Source organism: Neospora caninum, chromosome VIII, assembly GCF_000208865.1.
Source record: "Neospora caninum Liverpool complete genome, chromosome VIII".
In the NCBI taxonomy this organism is placed as follows: Eukaryota; Apicomplexa; class Conoidasida; order Eucoccidiorida; family Sarcocystidae; genus Neospora; species Neospora caninum.
The window spans coordinates 4,733,716-4,754,917 of NC_018395.1; the positions used below are offsets into that span (position 1 = coordinate 4,733,716).

A 21,202-nucleotide genomic window follows, 5' to 3' on the forward strand; every position below is an offset into this window, starting at 1 on the left:
TCTCCCTCTTTGCGTCTTATCCCCCTCGACACGCATAACAAACTGAAATAGCTACCAATTCTGCGGAGTGTTTGTACGGGCGAATGAATGCAAATAACCATTTTCCCAGCCTTTCTTCTTTGTGGCCGTGCGTATATATATCTCGGCCCTGCCATAGGGGGGTTTCTGTCTTGTAGACTGTTCGTCTTTTGTTTCTTTATCGCTGCATGCACGCGTGTGCGGAGAGAGCGTGAGGAACGCGAAGGTTCCCCACAAACTTCCGTCTTCTGTTGAAAGTCTCCAGGGGAACGCCTCTCCACCTCCTCAAGTTTACTCTGGAGGACGGGAAACGAAGCGAACGAAGGAGCTCGAGAAGGCGCGACGAGGAAACAGGTTCACCCGCGAAAGCGAAGAGAGACGCCCCTGGATAGGAGAGTGCGCTGAACAGCGAGAGGAACGGAAAACGGAAGGACGGAGACTCCGATCGCACACAGGAACGCAGAGAGGCGAATTCGAGAAGCACACAAGCAAGGGCAGGGAGCGCCGCTGAATCGACGACAGAGACGGAGACACGAGGCGAATCGAAGGCGACAGAGAGAAGGAAATCGCGTGGAAAAGGGGGGGCGGAAACATGGCACCGAAAACATCAAAAAACCGTCCACCCATTCCAAATCCGTTCGGCGTGGATTATTCGCCAACCGATCGCGCAACGTGCAAGGTACGAGCTTCCTGCAACCGAGTTCTCCGTTCGTGAATGTGTTTCTTCTGCTTCGCTCTCGAGTCACTCTCGGCTTTGCGTTCCAGCGTCGTCCTTCCTTCTTCGCCTCTCAGTCGCAGGCTTCCGTTCCTTCCGGTGTCTCCGGAGCGGCTCATGCGCGTGCGTCGTGGCGAGGGCCCTCAGGAGACAGGGACGTCTGTGCAGGCTCTCCAGTCTCCGCGCCTCGTCTCTGGAGACACGTGAAGGACCATGCATGCGCAGGGCGTTCGTTGTGCTTGGCGCACAGGGCTGTCTAGGCCGCATTGGCGATGGGTCCATTCGGTTCCTTCGGAAAGTCTGGAGTCCGTGGCACGACGGCTTCGACGTGCAGAAATTTCACCTCCGATGCAGCGCCACCTACGACCCGCAACTCTCCGAAATCAAAGGTGCGAAACCAAACGCTTTCGGCGCCTTCCCGCGTGTCGCACACAAACACCATGAGGGAGGCACCACTTTTTCAACCGTTACGCATTTCAAACCTGTAAAAAGCGTTTTTAAACAGAAGTGTCTCGGAATATCAGGAGATGGCCCGACGGCTAGACTTGGGTTTCCTCCTTACATGCTTACAGTAGTTCTTTTTATTAAATTTTGCTGGTCTGTATAATACTAGTGATAAACAACTGAACGACGAGACGTTCAAGTTCATCTAGTGCTTGGGAAAACCACTTCCGAACCCTCAATGTAGATTTTGACAAACAAGTCACGGGGGATACAAGCGCTTCCCAAAATGGCTGGGCTGTTCCACAAGCGACTTCTACGGTAGATCTATATGCATGCATCTGAATCGGAGACATCCATAGACATACATATGTACACATGTATATATTTATATATGCAGGCTTTCATTTGCTTGTGACGTTGGCCTGGAACTGCACGCAGATGTAGAGAGATGGACTCGTATGTGACTGGAGGGTCCACATTTGATAGTGCATATCGGGTAGGGGACCGGTCGTTGGCGGCGAGAGAAGTGAGCTCCGAAAAGGAAACCTTGCCTTTCTTGCGTAGGCTGGCAAGCTCTGCGCTGGGACGATGTCATCAAGGTTGCGGCGAAATTCGGCGGCAGAGTGAAGGAAAACCAGTAAGGTCTCTCTCTCGTTCTCCCCATCTCTCGTTCTTGCTCATGTGTTTCTGTCTCCACTTTCGCCCCCGCACGTCTCGCCTCTCCTATTCGCGCTTTCGAGGCTCTCGAACCCTTGCCTGCCTCCGCCGCTCTGGCGGCTTCTCCGAAGGGCCCTAGACTGTCTCTCTGTTTTTGTCCCCACGCATGCAGTCCCCTGGTTCAGGAGCACAAGCGGCGCTCCGAGGGCGTCTGGCGACTCATCGATGCCCTGAAGGAGGTGCCGAAAAAGCAGTTGCTGGCCATTCTCGACGCGAACGAGATTTTCTACAATGAAAAGAAGATATCGGTGAGGGCGAGAAGGCACAGGCGCGCCGGCAGAACCCGCGGAAGACAGCGGAAGAAGGCCAAGCTTCAGAAACGACAGGGTTTCTCCTTGGCACTTTGGTTTTCCTTCTTGCTGGTCTCGCGCGTCAAGCTAACGCTCGACGGCCGCCCGTGTCCTCTGGACGTGTGTGACTGCTGCCGGTGTTTCACCTCGAAGTTTTCCGGTCGTCTCTTTTCCTTCAACAGCCTATTCGAGTGCGTGCGTTACACATTATAAAATGGGTTTCCTAGGTTTATACAAACTACCTTTTTTTGGGGACTATATACAACGAGTTGGCCTACTGGTTTGCCGCCGCTTATCTCCAGGTGTTTTTCTCCGCCTTTTTTGCAGGCGCTCGAGGCGGCGCAGATCATCGCCGACGGTGTGCTCTTCGGCCTTCTGCCCAAGTGTCCTCTCTGCAGCACGCGTGCGCTCATTCAGGTGACTTCACACAAAAGACAAACAGAAAAAAAAGACGTCACCTAAATCCCGTGTTGTGAGGGCACCCTTCTCTGCCTTCTCGTCACGATAAATCGGATCCGTCCCCGTCGTTGTCTATCCACATCGATCCAGATGCGTCCACGCGTACATACACGCATATATATATATATATTTATATATTCTGGACATTCCGTTCTTTTGACTGTCCTTTTGTGCCTTCTGTGTGGCTAGCGTCTGATCCACGCGTACACTACGAGCTTGGGAATCCTTTTTCTCTTCTGTGTGTCTCGGTGTTCGTTTCTCCGCTGGTTTTCTCTCTCGCGTCCGTGCATCTCCTCGTGGGCCCTACAGAGCCGCACCCAATATGAGAGAAGCCTTGCTGCCTCTGTGTCTGCGCGTTTTCTGCTGCGCGTTTGCCTGCCACATCGCCAGGATGGAACCGACATCCGGTGCCGGGGCTACATGCCAAATTCAGCGATGCGCTGCTCCTTCCGCTTCGCCCTCGCGGATCTTATAAAGCCCGAGACGCCCCCAGACAACAGCGCGACTGGTGTGGAGGAATCGGCTCTCAGTCGCACGGAACTGTTTGCGTTGCCTGTGAGTGTCTCCGAAAATGCCGAAGAAAATGCCTCGAGGGCCTTCCACTCAGCGAACCTGTGTGAAGCCCACCGTGAGCTGGGCTTCTCTCTGGACGCGCGCGCCTTCCCAGCATGCAAAGCTCGCGCACCTGGCGGCGCCCCAGTCGCCTTTCCCCCTTGATCGCTATTTAAACACGACGGTTACTGTAGCTGGAGTTGAATGCTAAATCTAGAGTCTCTTCCGTCCTCTTTCTCTGCGTTTTCCCCTTTGTCTTTCCCTTTCTTTCTCTCGTCTCCGCGTTTTGTGTGTGTCACCTCGGAAACCGCAGAACTTCTTTTAGGGTGGCGTCTTCGCGCTCCTCGTCCCGGACTGCCTCGTGCACCGTCTGGACTCCGTTTCTCGCCAGCGTTGAGAGGTTGCACGCTTCATCTGCTTTGTCTTCTCCCCGCTTTGTTTTCTTTTTTCGCAGATCGAGGCTCAGCGCATGCCTGTGTTCCGTCAGTGGAAACCGCCGAAGGATATTCCTGGCGCATTCAAGCTCGGCAACCCTGTCGGTGAGAAAGAACCTCTTTTTGGAATTCTGCACAGGCGCGGGGTCGTCGGGTGTCTCTCCTTCTTTTTCGTGCGCGTTTTTTCTTTTTGCTTTCGCTCTTGCTCGCCGCCCGATGTGTGCGCGGGTCTCTTTCGGCGCCTCTGGCCCGCCCCCCGTCACACACGCTCCTCTCCACCGCCGCTCTGAACTCCAGTCTGTCACTCGTGGCGAAAGGACGCGAGTCTCTTGGGAGGGAGAAGACGACCTTTTGACTTCGACGCGGATTCGAATACAACACACGGGTAGTGATTGTGAACCAAAATCTTTAAGCACCCCGTCGTGGCGTGCTGTGTTGCAGGCTCTCAGGTAGCCAGCCCGTTCAGCGTGGGAAGGAAGAGACAAGTGTTTTCCATTCTGTCCCTCTTGTCCCTTTTCACGCCCTAGGTATGCACATGTCTATTCACGTCCATATTGACCGAACAGGCATGTATACGTACATACAGACGCCTTTTGGAACACGTGCTTCTGGCCGTAGCTGGTTGCAGCTCTCACTCTCTAAAGGGTTCAATCGCCCGCGCCTTCTTTTCCCTTTTCCCCACCGCAAACCAGTCTCAAGATCGGTTTCCTTCTAGGAGGTCCGCTGCTTTTTTGCCGTGGGGCACTTGCTCTTGTCTTACGTGCTTTCTGTCTTGATTCCTCGCAGGCCAACCACCTAAGAAGTAAGCATCTGCCTGTCATTTCACCTGCCTCTCTTCCTATTTCTCTTTTCATCTCCCGTTCTATCTCCCTTTCGGTCTCTCGTTCAATCTCTCTGTCTTTGTCCCTTTCTCTTTCTTCCTCTCTGTCAGTCCGCTTTTTCATCTCTCGTTCTCTGTGTCGCCCTCTCCATTGCTGCATCTATCGATCTGTGTGTCTATCTGAAAAACCGTATGGCGAAGGTGAGAGGCTGATAGAGTCAAAGCTGGAAACGAGTTTTGCAGGTGTGGACAGCGAGCGTTTCGTGCACGTCCGGTCGCTGGAATTCGACTTCGCTTTTTCCAGGGGTCATGTAAAGTATGACAGTGAAGAGGAAGGCGACATTCCGAAGAAGGCGGAACTGACCGGATTGAAATTCACATGCATTGGATCTACAAACCCTCCTCGGTAGGCGCGCGGAATCCAGTGTATTCCTCTTTCACCGATCTCCGCTGTTCGCTGCGGGATCGCACACAGCGTTGCCTCTTCAACTGCCTCATGGTCTCGTGTTCTTTTCCATTTCGCTCCATCCTTCGTTCTGTCGCCTTCACGAATCTGGGCCATTCTGCCGTCTTCTCTGCGTCAACACTCCCTCCGCTTCGTTAGCGATTCTCTGTTTGGCCTTTTCTGTTTTATTTCTTTTCTGTTCGCGTCTTCTCGCCGTTATCTGCTGTCCCACGGTACCATCTTCCCATCTTTCTTCTTTCCTCTCTTTCTTTTTCTACGCCACTTTCTTCTCGTCTCGAAAAGGACGACAGCACACACGCAATCTGGACCTGGAATGAATGTCCAGCTGTCCTTTGTTCGCGCAGGCCTGCACTGGCGAAGTTGGTTGCGTCCCACGGCGGCGTCTTCCAGTGAGTTTGCTCGTGAAACACCGCGATCCACGCATGCCTTAGAGTTGGTTTATGTCCCATCAGCGAGCCCTCCCGTGTCTCATTTTGTCCGTTTTTCTTGTCATCCATGCGAGGAAATCTCTATCTTCTCTCTTTTTTTTTTCCACGCCACTTGCGTCGCTCGTGCTCGTCTGCAAACCCGCTCCTTTTCGCCCATCTCCAACTCCCCCTCATGCTGATCTCCGCTGTTCTCTGGAGCTCGCTGAAAAACACAAGCCTCATCATTCTTCTCCGCCTCTTTCCCGTCCCGGCCTGGCTGTTCCCCCAGAGAAAGCCTCGAAAAAGACACCGATCTCCTCCTCGTCAGCGACGACGACTGGGCTGCAGCCAAATCTTCGCAGCGTTACCGAGATGCGCAAGTTGCAGGCGTCGCCATTGTGCGGGTGAGACTGCCACTCAAACAGCACTTTGCTGCGTCAGAGACTGGAAAAGAAAGACCCGCGAGATATATCCAATCCTGGAAGATGAACCCATTCTCAATGTGGACCAGAGGGAGTGTCTGTTGGTGGAGACGCGTGTGCTGCGCGACTCGCTGGCGCTTCCGGCTCCCGTCGCCTGTCTCTCACGGCAGGCATCGCGTGACGTTCCCGCCTTGTTGCTTTTCACGCTTCTTCTCGAGTGTGAGAGGCAGTGCCATGTTCCGAAAGCGACTGGCGTTTAGATCTTGAAACTCTTGTTCACTCCCCAGAAACAACAGGGAGGGGTAAGCCATTCGCCGCGGCAATGCGACCAGCTTCCTCATCCAAAGAGAGTTCAAGGACGCCCCGCCTTTTCGTGGTGTACTGCGCCCTCATTATCGGATTGTTCGGCGTGTTCGATGTGTTCACTTTCTGATAGAAACCGCGTAACTGGAGTCTTCCTCGCCTTTCTAGAAGTGTATTCGCTCGCATGTTTCGCTTCTTTTTTGTGTCCTGACACACGCGCGTCCCTACTGCCCCTCGCCAGTGCAGCTTCGTGCCTGCGCTTCTCTCCCGGAAGAACGTGAAGCCGAAGGTGACGCTTTCCGAGGCCAAGAAGGTTCTGCGCAAAGCGGAGACGTTTGCGCAAGTCTCAGACATTATGCCCAAGGTACGGCACCTTCTAACTCGAAAAGAGGTGCACTCGCGTGTGCATCGATATATCTGGCGGCGTCTGTAGGTTTGAGGCGACACTCTGGAGAAGACGGTGGGGGTATTTAGCATCTGCATCTCCCGTGAACCGACCTATGTACAGGTTTGCAAGTGCATACAGGCGCAAAGGTATACGTGGACATATTTATTTTTCACACGTGTTTGTTTCTGCGTGAGTACTGATTTGTAAAGGCGGACCTGTGCGTGGAGGCAGCGGGGTGTGCATCGACACTATATACATCACCTGGTACACAAACGGCATGCGCAACACGTGCTCAACCTCGCGAACTCTGGGCCTTTTGAAAAGATGCAAAACGGTCCGCAAAAGCTCAGAGCGGTGCGTCAGCCGTCTCCACCTGTGAAATGAGGAGAACTAGGGCACATGCGCATACGCAGGTGTACACGCAGATGTTGCTGTTTTTCATCGGCGTGTGGGGTTTCGGTCGCTTCCTTCTTGCGCGCTCATAGGGTTTGCTTCTGCGTCAGCGAAAGTATGCCGCGTACTACCTCGTCGAGGGCGACCTTCTGAAGCCTTTCCCGAATGTGTCGGAGACTCTGAGGCTTCAGACCGAGGCCGAGGCGCTCACAAAGGCGAAAATGAATGTCAAGCGCCCTCCCATCAAGGCGGGCTCCGCTCTGTTGAAGGTCGGCGCATGCACATAATTCTCATCTGCATGCTTGCGGGCAGTGAATCTGGAGGCGGGGCGATTTTGCTCCAGGACGAACGCTCGCTCGGCGCTGCCCGTGTTGGGGCCGTTTTGCGTTTCACAGCTGAAGACGTCTGGGTCGTGTCACCATCTCCAGAGGTTCGAGTTGTGTCTCTGTGTATCCCTAGACCGCTCCATCTGTCTCTGTTTCGTTGCGGCTATCTGTATTTACCGCAGGTGGGACGCACCTGTTTTCCGGTGACACCGCGAGGCAGCAATGGATGGCGGCAATCCCGCAGATCTCTCCCTTGCGTCCAGTTGCCGTTTACAGTTTTTAAGCGTTTCTTCGCCTGCATGCGTCACAGATTTGCATGTCCCCGTTGTCTAGTTGTAAAGAGATGCATATATCTGCGCGCCTCTTTCTCGTTTTTCTTTTATCGCGCGGGTTCTCTGCTCAGGTTGACCCTCTCTTCAGCATGAAAGGCGGGAAGATCTACGTCGACAAGCAGCGCAACGCGTACAACGCGTCCACGCAATTCACCGACATCTCGACAGGTGATGGGCGCCTCTGACGACAGCGCACGGAAAAGCAGCTGATGAGAAAGAATGCTCGAAGGCAGGAACAGGAGGCACACCGGAAAGAACTCCCCGCGTCTGCATGCAGTGGAGTGACGGCGAGTGGCCTCCAGGCTCAGAGGTGTCGAAGCGTGAAATTCTTTGCATGCGTCGCGCGTGCACGGGAGGGGCGATCGCCAACAACTTCAGAGGGTTTCTGCGCCTCTTTCCCTCGGATGTCTCCTAGCGTCTAAGACCGTGCTTCGCTCTCTCGCGCATGGCCAAGAGCGAAGCCGCCTCCTCAACGCACGTGCATGCACCCTCCCTAGGGCCCTCAACGAAAGTCGGAACTGCGTTGACATATACATGCCTCTAAGGGATACCTCTGTATATACATTTGTATATACATGTATATGGAAGTATTCATATAGAAACGGGGAGAAAGATATGCGTGTTGGGCTAGATAGAGATGGACATATGGTCTCGCTTTTTGGGTTTGCAGTCTGAGGGTTCTTGAGTATGGCGCCTGGCGATTGCGCCGACATGCGTTCAGGAATCAACAAATACTACAACTTGCAGGTGATACAGACAAACACGACTTTTCACTTTTTTACGCGGTGGGGTCGGCTCGGAGCGGACGACAAAGTGACGAACGACTACCGACAATACAGCCACGGGCAGAGCCTCAAGAGCGCAATCCGTGAGAAGACGCGAAACCTCTCCTCCCCGGAGCAAAATTGTGTTTGTCTACATGTCCATGGACTCCTTCAACTCTTCTGTTACGCATGCAGATGAATGCATATCGACATGAGGGACTGTCAGTAGAAGTAAACGCTCTCACAGTCGCGCGCCTCCTTCTTTTTCCATCATCCCCTGTATATGCTTATTTGCATCACCCCTCCATATATGTATGCACGTATATATAAAAATATATCTATACATGCAGGGGTATGTATATATTTATATGTGATCTATAGACATGAATCTACGGGTTTACGTTTTCTGGAAGCACAGGAAGAACAGATGTGGCGTGTGGAGCCGCGTGAAAAATTTTGCGGTTCAGTGTCTGGTGTTGTCCGCGCGTTTGGTGTGCTGTTGCGCAGAAGCCTTCGAATCAAAGTTCTTCGGCCTGACAGGCATCGCGTTCGCCGATCGCTTTGACTCTCCGCAGCAGCCTGGGAGGTACGAGTTTTCGTTTTGCTTTCTTCCGGGTTTTTTCACAGAAACTGGAGCCGGCACAGATCTCGTGCGAATCCGTATGAAGGTTCAGCGCAGACCTGGTGCATGTCTGCATGTCCGTTTCCGTTCCTGCTTCTCTCTGTCCTTTTTTCTGTTTGTCTCGAAAGGTGCCTTGGTAAATGTCGCTTCTTATGTCCATTTTCCACTCCAGATATGCTATCGTGGAACTCGAAGGATATGCGCATGACGAGGCAGACTCTGCGACGAAGGAAGAGGTGAAGAAGGAGGAAGTTAAGGACGAGGGCGAATTCCCGGTGAAGCGGGAAAAGCGAGGGCAGGACGGAGAGCCAAGTGATGATGAGAGGAAGAAGAAGAAAGTGAAAAAGCAGCATTCGCCGAGCAGCGTCAAGTAAGCTGTCGTGTCTTTTTCTGCAGTTGTTTTCGCGACTGGTTCCGCTTCCTGTCGTCTTCTTTCCGCCGCGTTCCGCGGGAAAAAGGCTCTATCTCTCTTATATGCGTTCGCGTGTCTGGCTCTTTCTTCCTCTCGCGCCAGAGTCGAAACCGAGAGCGCTCTCCCGGCCGCCGTCCAGGATTTGGTTCAGCTCGTCTTCGACCGTACGTACACTCGACAGGTCGCATAGGGTCTCGAAAAAGCGACAGAGAGACAGAGCGCGACCGAAGAACCGCACGCAACGGAGACAGTTGCAGTAGTCGCAGCTCGAGGGATTGCCGTTTTGTGTTTTTTCACTAACCACAGATACCATTGCATACGCATCTACAAATATATATATATATATACATACATACATCTACCAACATATATATATATATATATGTATATACAGCGATAAATAGGTACCCATATGTATACAAATATATTTATATATAACGGTGTACGAAAGAATACCAAAGACGAATCTGCTGGACTTTGCTTTTCTGTTCAGGGGGAATGGCTGCTCGAGCGTTGACGGAGCAACATCTGAATCTGGAGAGAATGCCAATCGAAAGTATTTCTAAGCGGCAACTGAGTGAAGGCTACGCTATCCTTCAGGTCCGTCTGCTCTTTTTCTTTTTCTCTTCTTTTTGTCTTCTGTTTTCTTTCATAGTTTCTTTTCCCTCTCCTTTTCGGTTTTCCCTGCTGCTCTTCGACTTTCGAAAACTCGTCTCCCAGCCTTGCAAAATGCCTCCTGTGGCATCTCGTGTCTGTTCTGTGTATCGACTCTCTCCGCTGTCTGTCTTCCTCGTCCTCCTGTTCTTACCTTCCAGTCCAGCATATCCTCTCTGTCTCTTTCTCTCGTTGTCTATGTGTTTCGTTCTCTTCCTCTGTTCCTTTCTTTGTCGTTCCTGTCCTCTCTCTCTCTGTGTCTTCCTGTTCTTCTCGTGACTCTTTGCTGTTTTTCCCTTTCTCTGTCGGATCGCTTGTATGGTTGAGTCGCCTTTCTGCGAACCGCCCGTTTCTGCAACCGCCTCTCTCTCTTCTTTTTGCCTCGCACCCTGCGGCCAGGAGCTGCAAACCCTCCTGCAAGAAGCGGCGGAGAAGCGCACGACGCAGATTTTCACGTGAGTGGCTTATACCGGCTTTGGACGAATGCGTGCGGCGCACGCGCAAGCGTCGTTAGTTCAGCTCCACGTTTTGCCAGAGGCCAGCGAACCTTTTTGCGCGACAGGGCGCGCCTCGTGGAAAACGACGATGGCGCGCAAATCGAGGCGGATTCCACAGATTACAATTCAGAACCCTTCTTGTTTTCTTTTCTCCAGAGTTCGTCTCGCCGACGCAACCAATCGCTTCTACAACAAAATTCCTCATGTGGTACGAGATTCGCAACTCCATCAGGCCTACTGTCACGCATGCCTAGCCAAAAGCCCTCCAAACAAACGCACTCTACGCCTGTTCTCTCTACATAGACATGCACCTATGTGTTTATAATTGCTCGCACACGGATGGATGTACCTACGTATATGAATTTCTACATGCATGCGTGCGCATATATATATATATATATATATATATATATAACTGTACATGTAGATTTGTATTTGTCTGTTCATGTGGGGTTATGTTTATCGACATGCGTCTATGTGCATCTGTCGTACTGAGTGTTTTGTTCTGTGTAGTGTCTCACCGACCGCCACAGGTAGACCGCTTCGGACCGCAGTTTGAGTGATTCGAAATTTCCATGGAGGCGCGATCTTTTCCAGTTAAGGCCGACAGCGATATATTCAATATTTTAACTTGCTGGTTTTCTCTCCACGTGCCTCAGTTTGCGCGGAACGCCGTCCCTCCCGTTATCGACTCCCTGGCGAAACTCCGCGCCAAGGTCGAAATCATGGAGCAACTTCTCGACGTGAGTGCACGCAGGTTGCCCTGGAAGAGAGCCCGCAAAAATGCGCGCATGCAAGTAGCTCGCTGGGGCCGTGTCCCGGACCGAACTGCCAGCTTCGCGGCCTGGCGTGAGAAGAGGTGTGACCTGCCGTCTCGCCGAGAGGATGGAATTCTCGACTGCATGCGCTCCAAGACTGCATGCGCTTCAGGACTGCATGCGCTTCAGGACTGCATGGGTGTCTCTCCGTTCTTTCTGCTCGCTTCTCTGTCAGGTGTCTGTGGCGAATTCGCTGTTGGACGGCGCCATGAAGAACGCAAAGGACAAGCACCCCATCGATGCGCAGTACGACCAGCTGAAGTGCGACCTCGAGGTGAGGACGCACGCCATACACCTGTGCAGGAACGCATGCGCAGGTGACTCGGGCGGCAAAGGCCCCCGCCGGGAACCCGCGACGAGCCGCAGAAGAAAAAGGCTCGACAGCGATCCTGCGGGAGACGGCCAGGGTACTAGGAACGCGCCGAGAGGTTGCTATCCTCTCGCTGGTTTTTCCGGTGCTCTCCTGGCTCTCGCTTTCTGCTGAGCGTGGTTTTTGTCTCATCTGTGGTATCGTGTCTCCGTCTCTCTCTCCCCTGTCGCTTTCTGGCCTCTCCTGGGCTTTCTCCCGTTCTTCGCTTGACTTGTCTACCCTGTTTCCCCCACCTTTCTCATCCGCTCCCTTTGTTCTCGCCACCGTTCTTCTCTGCGCTTCCGTCCACGCTATCCGAAGATCTGTGGGCGTTGTTCTTTCGCTTCATTTTTCGTTCGGCCTGCCTCGTGTGCTGCGCCGCACTGTAGCCCGTCGAAGCCGCCAGCGAGGACTGGAAGCTCGTCGAAAAAATGCTAAAGCAGACGCATGCACCGACGCACAACACGTGGAGCCTGAAACTCACGCATCTCTTCAAATGCGACCGCCAAGGCGAGAGGCAAAGGTTCAACACAGCCATTAAAAACCGCATGCTGCTCTGGCATGGATCGCGACTGGTACAACGTGCACATCCCACCTGTCTACAGTCACCCATAAAAATACAGAACTATGTATATATATATATATTCACATTTCTGTACCTGTGTACATATATGTGAACACGCATCTGCGTACAAACATCTCTGCACACGTGTATATATATATATATATATATATATATATATATATATATATGGTATCTCGACAGTGTCGTCGCCGTGTGCCATGCGTAGATGTGTATCAATGTCTGTGGACAGTGATTCGCCGGTTTCGTTAGGCACGTAACGAAGCAGATACATTCATCTGTTTATGCGCATATGTCTTCATATAAAGCGTTTTCGGGCGTTTTTGTCTCTCCACTACGGCACGCCGTCGAGATCCCCCATTTGAACAGTTGGCGTCACAACGCCCTCCCCCTCCATATATATATATATATATATATATATATATATACATATATATGTATATTCCCGTGATTGGATGTAGTCTGTGTTGACTTTCATAGATGTGTATGCTTAACGTGTATGCAAATGCTGGTTTTTCAAATCTACGCTGGACACCACTATACATAATGCACTTAAAACATGATGGTCAGGTCTTGCAAAGCGCATACGTGTAGAGGGCGTGTGTCTTGTCTTTGTCTAGACCAACTGGGCCAGCATTTTGTCTCAAGGGCTCAAGATCGCTCCTGCGGAGGCTCCATCGTCAGGGTACATGTTCGACAAAGGTGTCTACTTTGCAGATCTCGTAAGTGGCGAAGGTGCTTGCAGTCGCTCGTCGAAAAGAAACACAAAAGAGGAGACTCGCGTGTTCGTTTCCTCTCCAAAATGCCTCTTCTGCCAGGCGCTCCGGATCTTGCTTCTGGTCGCCGTCACCCGCTTTCAGCAGACAGTGACCGTTCCCAAATATAACAGGGCAGTACGAGGAAACGCGTTGAAAGAGATTATGAAAAGAAAATACATGCAGTGAACGGGTTGTGCGTCGTAGTTTCGTTCCTGTGGAGGCTACCTCGCTCGGACTGAGAAGGCGGTAGATTGGCAGCGCCTGCTTTCTGGCCTTCCACCTGTGACCAGTGCCGAGACAGCTCTCAGAGTCGTGCTTCCCAAAGGTTAACTTGGCAGCTGTGTCGCTATCGATACCGGTAGTTTATTAGAGGCTCAGAACCCATCCGGTAGGACGGCGAAAGCTAAGCGCCGTTGTAAGAAGTAAGTTGCGTGTGGAATGTCGCGGCACTGGCACGTGTCCTGCGTTGATTTTTCTCTGCTTTGAAGAACTCATTCACTTTTTTTCGGCTGACGAATCCTGGCGTGTGTGAAGCACATTCAAGTCTGCATGTATTTGAGAGTTGCCATGTGCTTCGAAATATCTGCAAAACGCAGATATAAAATCACTATCAAGAAGTGCAACAAAATAGACAAGGAAACTTAGAGATAAATGCAAATACACAATAGGGCAAACTGGTGACATGCCCATGCAAAATACCCGGTAGCTCTTCTTCATATACGTTTACATATATATATATATATATATATGTATAGGTTCAGATGTGTGCATGTATATATATATATATATATATATATGGATGTCGATACTGGGAAGTAGACCAATCACCTATGTCTGCGGTCCCCGTTGGTCTCCAGTGTTTTTCCGTTTTTGGTAAGAGCGGCTGCTTCCCCTTCTCGCTTGTTTTTTCTCAGGCAAGCAAATCCTCTCAGTACTGTTTTGCGACATCCAAGAATCCCGAGGGCATTTTGCTTCTTTGTGAAGTCGCTCTGGGAAAGCCGTACGTCCGACTCGAGGCCGACTACGAAGCGGCGAAGCACTGCGAAGAAAAAGGTACAGGAAACGAGAAACGGGAAAAGAGAAGACGCTCGAGGACATTGATGCGCCACGACCCGTGTCGGGATTTAGAGTTTAGGGTGAAGCCGTTCGTTCGTCCTGTGTGATGTCTGTTGATTTTTCTAGCTTTTCTGTGCACACGCGCGTTACACTGGTTTTGGCGACGCCTGTCTCTCGCAAGTTTCCGGCCTGGGCCGAAGTGTGTTCTTGGTTTTCCCAGGACTGCAGAGCTTGTTTGGAGTTGGGAAATCCTGTCCTAACCCGAAAGACGAGGTTGAACTTCCTTCGGCTGTCGACGAGGAGAAAGTGAAAGCGCGCACAGGGCGATGCACCGCCAACAAGCAGGCGCTAGAAGAGGTAGGCTCGTCTCAAGGGCGTCCGCCGGATCCGTTCGGTCCTGTCACGATCGAAAAACGGTTGCTTTGATTTCCTTGCTCTTTTGACTTTCTAGGCAAAGAAGGACGAGGCTGCGGGCGCTGACGCCGCTCTCTTGTACAACGAATACGTCGTCTATAACCCGGTGTGTCTAGCAAATTCGCGTTTGAATCGACAAACAAACCCTTCGGACCACACAAAGGTCTTTCCTTCTTGACAGACTGAAACGATATAGGCATATGCATAAGTAGACATATAAGAGTACTAGATTGACAGATAGGAGTATATAGACACGTGTCTGTGTCTCCACCTTTATTTCCAAGTGTCTTTTTCGTCCGAATAAATTCATTTGCAGGTATGAGTTTACAGATAATATATGTACATACAGAGAGGTGTGTGCTCCTACATTAGCGTAAGCATATATGTATATCTATATCTGTATGTATATATATATATATATATAGACAGATATAGGATACAAATCTGTTTCCGTCGAGGTATGTGAGGAAAAAAAGCAACAAACTCGTGTCTCCCTTACACCGTTTCTGCTAGAATGAAGAAGACGTATGTATGTAGATAACTATAGCGATATAGACGTTCATAAGCAGAGAGAGAGATATAGATAGATATCGATATAGATACGTCTGGTCTTTTTCCCTTTCCAGCTCGTGTTGACTTGCATTTTGGTATTGACTTGCCTGTGTCTTTTCTTCGCAGAACCAAGTGATTATGCGTTATGTGCTGCGCGTCAAATTCGAATTTGCTTCGTTTGATTTGGACGACGAACTCTAGAGGCGACAACGCATGTAGCGAGAGGAAAACAGAGGCCTGGAAAGCGCAGAAAAAGGGTCGCGTGCGATTTGACGCTTTCGCATCGCGAGCTGTACAGACAGCGGCAAGGCGGAAACAGTCGCGGCGTTTCCGGCGGGGCCTAAAGAGTGCCGGGCAATGCGAGAAATTCAGTGCCGAATCGCTGCCACTGCATGCAGGATGGCCGACCGCGCGTGCACGCAAAAGGATAGGCCTACAAAACGTAGGTGTTTGTGTGCTTTGTGTTTCTGCTGGCGTCTCTGAGAGCCAGACCATGCTTCTTGGGGTTCTTGTGAGCGGCCGTCTGCGTCGTGTCCTTGACAGTTTGCGAGTTTTCTTCCGGCTCGCAAAACGCACCCTCAGGTCGCTCCTGTTTTTGGTCTCGGCTTCGCTGCGTGACTCGCAATGTGACCGACTCTAGAGGTTCCCGCTTCTCCGCTTGTTTTTGCGAAATCGCGTGTTCTCTTGTCAAATGTGGAGTAGCCACTGAGTCCCGGACCCGCGGGATCTCTGTCGCGGTAGCGTTTCGCCTTTTCGAATGCAACTCGAACAACGCAGGCTGAGGTGCAAACGAATGTGCCTGTGTCTCCTCCCTGATTCAAACGCGCGCGACTCTTGGTCTTTACTCCGCCGGAACTACCGCTTTTTCCGAGAAGATAAACTCGGGCGAGCGCTGTGTGCGACGGCCCCGCGAGACCTTTCGCAACAGCCCGCAGCTCGTGTCTGCTCTTTTCCAAATGATACACGTGTCGAGAGTTGAACAGACGAAAGCCTGCATCTGAACTGGTCCCCTTACAGTCATACCTATATAGAGACTGCATGTCGAGAGATCAGCACGGAGACGAAAAAAATGCCTGGAGGGGCGAAATTTAGTTACATATGCATACACATGTGCATGCATATATATATATATATATATATATATATATATAGGTAGAGCATTCAGTTGAAGCTCTGCCCGTGAGAGTACTGGATAGAGATAGCGTCGTGCATCGTCTCTGTTTTCCTGTTCCTCTCTGTGTAGAAGACAGTTTTTGCTGAGGCTGAGCGGGTTGAGTACAGACTTCTTGTCCTCAGTCTGTTCCTGTATCTGCTTCCCGGTATTTCGCTGGATAGACACCTCAAGAAATCGAGATTGAGACCAGAGTTTTCTTGAGTCTCGCAAGTCACCCTAAAGAGAAGACGGCACTCAGCGTGTGCCTGCGCGCACGGCTAGAAACAAACGAAAGCAAACAAAAGCGCACGCGGCACAGCCCGAAACAGAAGTGCAGTCAGGGGCAGAAGCAAACCCCGGCCTCTTCTCGCTGAAGAGACAAAAACGAGAGGCAAAAAGACATGCGAACGTGCAATCACCCACAAAAATACATATTACATAAATACATATACGTATATTAATGCATATACGTATATATATGTATGTGTATTCACGGATGTATATATATATACCCACACACACATACAGAAGAATATGTATATATATATATATATATATATATATAAGTATAGAAATGTACAAATATGTATGCATCCAAGGTGCACACACATGTGAATGTATCGTTGCGTGTGTGGGTTTGTGTGAGAGGAGAACAGCTTCGCGGAACAGAAGAAGGAAAGCAAAACACATCCACATCACAGAGCGCGCTGCACTGCCACTGTGCCTTCAGTCTTTCCCCCAGTCGGAGACAAGAAACATCCCTCCACGTAATCACGCGATCCTCCACTTCCCTTCTCGCGTATACACACACATATACACACATATACGTGCATGCACAAATGTGTGTGTGAATGCATATACACGTCCATGCTCTGTTTGACCGGGAATGAGCGCGTCCCGGTGTCGTGTGAAGCGTTAACAAGAGCGGAGGCGGTCGTTTTTATTTGGGGTTTCTGAGGATCAGGATGACAGCGTCTCCGCGGAGGAACAACTTGGAGATGAAGCGGTCTTTGTTCACCGTTCGGACTTTCTTCTTTCCGCCGCCCTTGGAAGTTTCCGTCCACATTTCACGTACGTCGGTCAGGACCAAGTTGCAGTGGCGATCGAAGGCCTTCACGCGCCCCAGCACTTTCCGGTTGTTTCTGCAGTTGATCAGAACTTGCGAGTTGTCCTTCACAGAGGCGGCCAAAACAGAGAGAGGGCCCTCCTGAGAGAAAGACAAGCAAAAACGCAGAAAACAGGTGAGGGAAAAGAATCACCTAACGGCAAGAAAATGCACCTGAAGGAGAGTGATCCGGGGCTCCGTGCGCAGGGTTAAGGCGGGGATAAGAAAGGAAAGACGCGGGCGACGGCCAAGAAAGCGTTGCCTTATCGTCGAAGCAAGTTGCGCACGGGAGAGAAGGAAGAGAGATGCGCAAACAGGAAGAGGCAAGGAAATGTCTTCGTGACGCACACGAGGGAAACAAAAGACCGGACAGACGGACGAGGGGGAAATGAAGACACAACTCGATTTCTGGACGGTAAGCGGAGGGGGAAGAGAGACTGATAGAGGAGAAGCGAATTCCACAAGGGGGCTCATCGGCGCAAGGCAATGCCATATAGTCGACCTTTGGATGCCTTGCCGAGAGGGCTCTCGCTAGAAAACAATGCGGAAGAATGTTAAAGTGTATCAAGAAACAGGGAGAGCATGGCCGTACCGTGCTCGCCGCGCAAGGAGATAGTTCTCACAGAATGCCGCGCAAACGCTCTGGACTTACGGGAGGGTGATCTCTGTTGGGATTCAGCGCGACAATCTTCTCATCCATGTTGACGCGAGGGATGCGAGGAAATTGTCTCTGCTCTGGAAACACGCATCAGTCCACACGGAGAGCAGAAAAGCGGGGCTGTGATGCGTGCTTAGTGTGGATGAAGACCCCTCGACTCAGTCGGCAAGAAGTAACTGAACGCCCTCAACAGAAGTGCGTGCAGTTAGACACATGTAGATTTATACATATGCGAAGACATATCCAGAAGACGTCTCCAAACACAGACGCATCGGAAAATAAGAATCTAAATCGAGCATGACGCAAATCTACACGAAGACATGTATGCGTGGAAATCGGAAGACAGGAGAAAACGAACATGTAGGTCCAGGACGTTATTAATCCGAAGTCAACACGTGGCTTCTAGATGCGTGCATTGTGGAGCTACGCGGCCTTCCTCTAAATGCTTGCTGCAAGATACGGTCAAATTCCCTGTGGCGTGTAAGACGGGCGTGTGCCGGAAAAAGTTAGGTAACGGGGACCAGGAAAATCACTGGAAGAACAGCGCCGTTTTGAACTAAGAAGCCGGAAAAGAAACGACAGACGAAAGGGAGGTACCGAAAATGCACGGAAAGGAAAACGTGCAAAAGGAGAAAGGTTCACCCGGAAAACAACCGGTTATCGTGTGCAGTCGAACGCGGGCACGAGACGCGCTATCCTCACAGAGGAAACAGTCTCCGGGGCGCGTAAAGATCCACAAAAACAGGTGGGGGAAACAGCAATCGAGGGATAGAGGGGTGGAGGAAAGCAAAGGACATGTAAAAGTGCAGAGAAGACAGGGAAAAAAAACAAGGACAGAGCAGAAACTGGCGACAGGGACGCGCTCCGAGGACGAACCGCGGGTCACGGTTCCACTTGAGATGGGGAGCGTGGCAATTCGTTCCCGGGCAAACGAGGAGGGGAAAAAACGAAGCACGGGACGCCATGTATTTGGTCGGCATAAAGGACAGAAAGGAAAGATTTCCTCCGGGTGCCTGAATTTCGTCGTGTGGTCCTGCACTGCTGAAATCTACGGAGAGGTGGAGACCCACTTACAGTGCAATTGGATCGACTCCTCCGTTCCTTGGTCCCAGAACGGGAAACGTGTGCTGGAAGACGAAATGGCGAAGAGGAAGCAGACTGTAACAGGAGAAAGAGACTGAGAATACAAGCAACGGGAGAAATCCAAGGAAGGGTGAAAATCGTGACGCATGCGGGGTTTCAAGGAACTGCACTGACACTCCTGTCCGAAGGCAGCAGGCTCCTCCTGAAACACGAAGCGAAGCAAGGGGACAGGAACCAGACAGAGTCGTCCGCTTTGGACCTCACACGTGGAAAAGGGAAAAAGAGTGAAAGGCTGTCACTCGCATGACCGTGTTTTTTCGAAGAAAACACGCGGATTTCGTGAGCATCTCCCCAATTGCATGCAACTCGGCGAATCCGGAGGTGGGGGTGCGATGCGAACGTCGGCGACGGTACGGAGTGAACGCTCGCGGAAAGAAACACATCGTGTGAGAGTAGATCCAAAAAATGTATGGATTTTCGCAGAAAACGATGAAATAGAAGCCTGGCTTACGCTCGTGGACACACACAAGACGAGGCGGGAAGGAAGACTTCGTAACCCGTTAAGCATACAGGAGGCTGAAACGGTGTATGTGTATCGTCAGCTGAACGGACTTGAGAATCCTTCCTGTACCCAGTTGCGTCCGTCGACGAGTGACGGGCAAACAACACAGGAGGCGACACATGCAAGAGGTTCGAAGCAGTTTCCACGAGTTGAAAAAGAAACATCGAGAACCGGCTCTTCTGGATTTGACAGCGGGAGAGCTCGAGTTGGGGTGTATTGAAAACAACTCCGGCACTGATTTGTCGCGTCAAAAAAGAGCATGATAAAAAACCAGTCGACCAGGCGTGGTGAAACAGAGCCCGACGTCAGCTTACATTCCTGGTTTGCGAGAAGTTTCGTGGCTTGGCTTCTACTAATCCGGTGGTGATTGCGCAGCATTATCGAAAACAGTTGGGGTTCTGCACGGTTCTCACTGACTCATTCAATCGCTACCGCGCTTGCTAACCGCTTAGTGGCTGATAAAAGGGGTGTATCGCTCCTGACCAGATACGATTCTTCGTAGAATGAGGTTGGGTAATCGATCAACGGGCCGACGGTGTAAGACCCCGTTGTTTCCCGCTGTGCAGACCCTCGTATCCGGCACCTCGACAGGAGGGATACCCAAAATGGTCAGGGAGGTCTGTGCCCCCTTTATAACTAGAAATGATGTGGAGAGTCGAGTTAATGAAACAGTTCTTTAGAGCGGTACGGCACAATCTTCAGGGCTAGAGCCCGTGGATTTCTAACTTCCGCGAAGAAGTGTTTTTTTCCCACGATATCAATGTACCAAGGGTCAGCAGAGAAGTCATCATAAAAAAAACAGAGAGTCGTCGTCAGGCCAATTGGCAAACAGCGACTGTCCTCGGTCTCCGAGCTATTGTTTTCCTTGTATCTAGTTAGCTCAGTGCGTACTTAGGCCAGCCCAAAAGGGTTTTTTGACTTCATGCACTGTAAAAGAGAGGAAGATGCTCCGAAAGTGCGCGACTGCTCAGGCGGTTACGGATCCAAATTCACGCCGCCTACCCTAGCCGCCCGAACGTGAGGCTCTCAGTTCGTATGAATCTACGACAGACAGCTAACACAGAGGCAATGGACTAAGCAACTGCTACTAATATTGCCTTACCCGTCATTTTCTATGCGTCAATGTGAGTGCCCGCTGTCTCAGGGCCGTTCGTTCTTCCCTCTGACACCCACAGGAGTGTCTAAGAGGAGCCTTCTTTTTCACTCTGAGAGGGCGGTCTAAAATTGGAAAGCACTCTCGAAACTGCCCGGTCAGAATCACAGAGGAACAGCACCGGCACACTGCGGCGAGCATCTCTAGCTCAGTCGGGCACGGTTTCCAGTCAAACGCTTAAAATAAAATAAGTGAAGTCCATTCGAGCATGGAAAAAGGTCGCGTTTGATACCATTCCTCGTGTGGGTAGGATGAAGTTACGCGTCTTCATAACCGACGTTGTCGGGCTTGGTAATGGATATGGGGCTGACGGAGGCGGATTCGCTCCCTGTTGTCAGTCCATTTCTAAGTATTTTTGCAGCGAATCAAACGTTTAGGGCCTGTGAGTTTGGTGTGAGATCTTGTGCATTGTTACGTGTTTATGCGCTGGTACTGGAAGTGTCTTCGTGTCGTTCAGAACTCGGTCAGCAATTTAGTACCGACTACGATTTCTTCATGAAATTCTCCATATTCAAGCAGCACT

The 21,202-nt window shown here is 51.1% G+C and overlaps 2 protein-coding genes across 2 annotated transcripts; one reads left to right on the forward strand and one right to left on the reverse strand.

Moving 5' to 3' along the window:
* Positions 1-610: 610 nt before the first annotated feature.
* Positions 611-15,166, forward strand: NCLIV_035940 (hypothetical protein; the record flags this gene model as incomplete). The annotated part of the gene is made up of 28 exons (XM_003883796.1): positions 611-697; positions 984-1,122; positions 1,742-1,814; positions 2,007-2,142; positions 2,512-2,601; positions 3,034-3,198; positions 3,650-3,734; positions 4,416-4,431; positions 4,754-4,855; positions 5,260-5,304; positions 5,612-5,726; positions 6,289-6,411; positions 6,939-7,097; positions 7,558-7,654; positions 8,208-8,354; positions 8,758-8,836; positions 9,045-9,242; positions 9,387-9,448; positions 9,778-9,884; positions 10,338-10,393; positions 10,592-10,643; positions 11,095-11,178; positions 11,429-11,527; positions 12,806-12,907; positions 13,858-13,996; positions 14,220-14,356; positions 14,451-14,519; positions 15,092-15,166. 28 exons carry the CDS (start codon positions 611-613, stop codon positions 15,164-15,166), a joined length of 2,838 nt encoding a protein of 945 aa, XP_003883845.1.
* Positions 15,167-17,058: 1,892 nt separating this feature from the next.
* Positions 17,059-17,923, reverse strand: NCLIV_035950 (hypothetical protein; the record flags this gene model as incomplete). Its single annotated transcript, XM_003883797.1, has 2 exons — positions 17,059-17,325; positions 17,876-17,923. The coding sequence occupies 2 exons, from the start codon at positions 17,921-17,923 to the stop codon at positions 17,059-17,061; spliced, it is 315 nt and encodes a 104-aa protein (XP_003883846.1).
* Between the last annotated feature and the right edge of the window lie 3,279 nt (positions 17,924-21,202).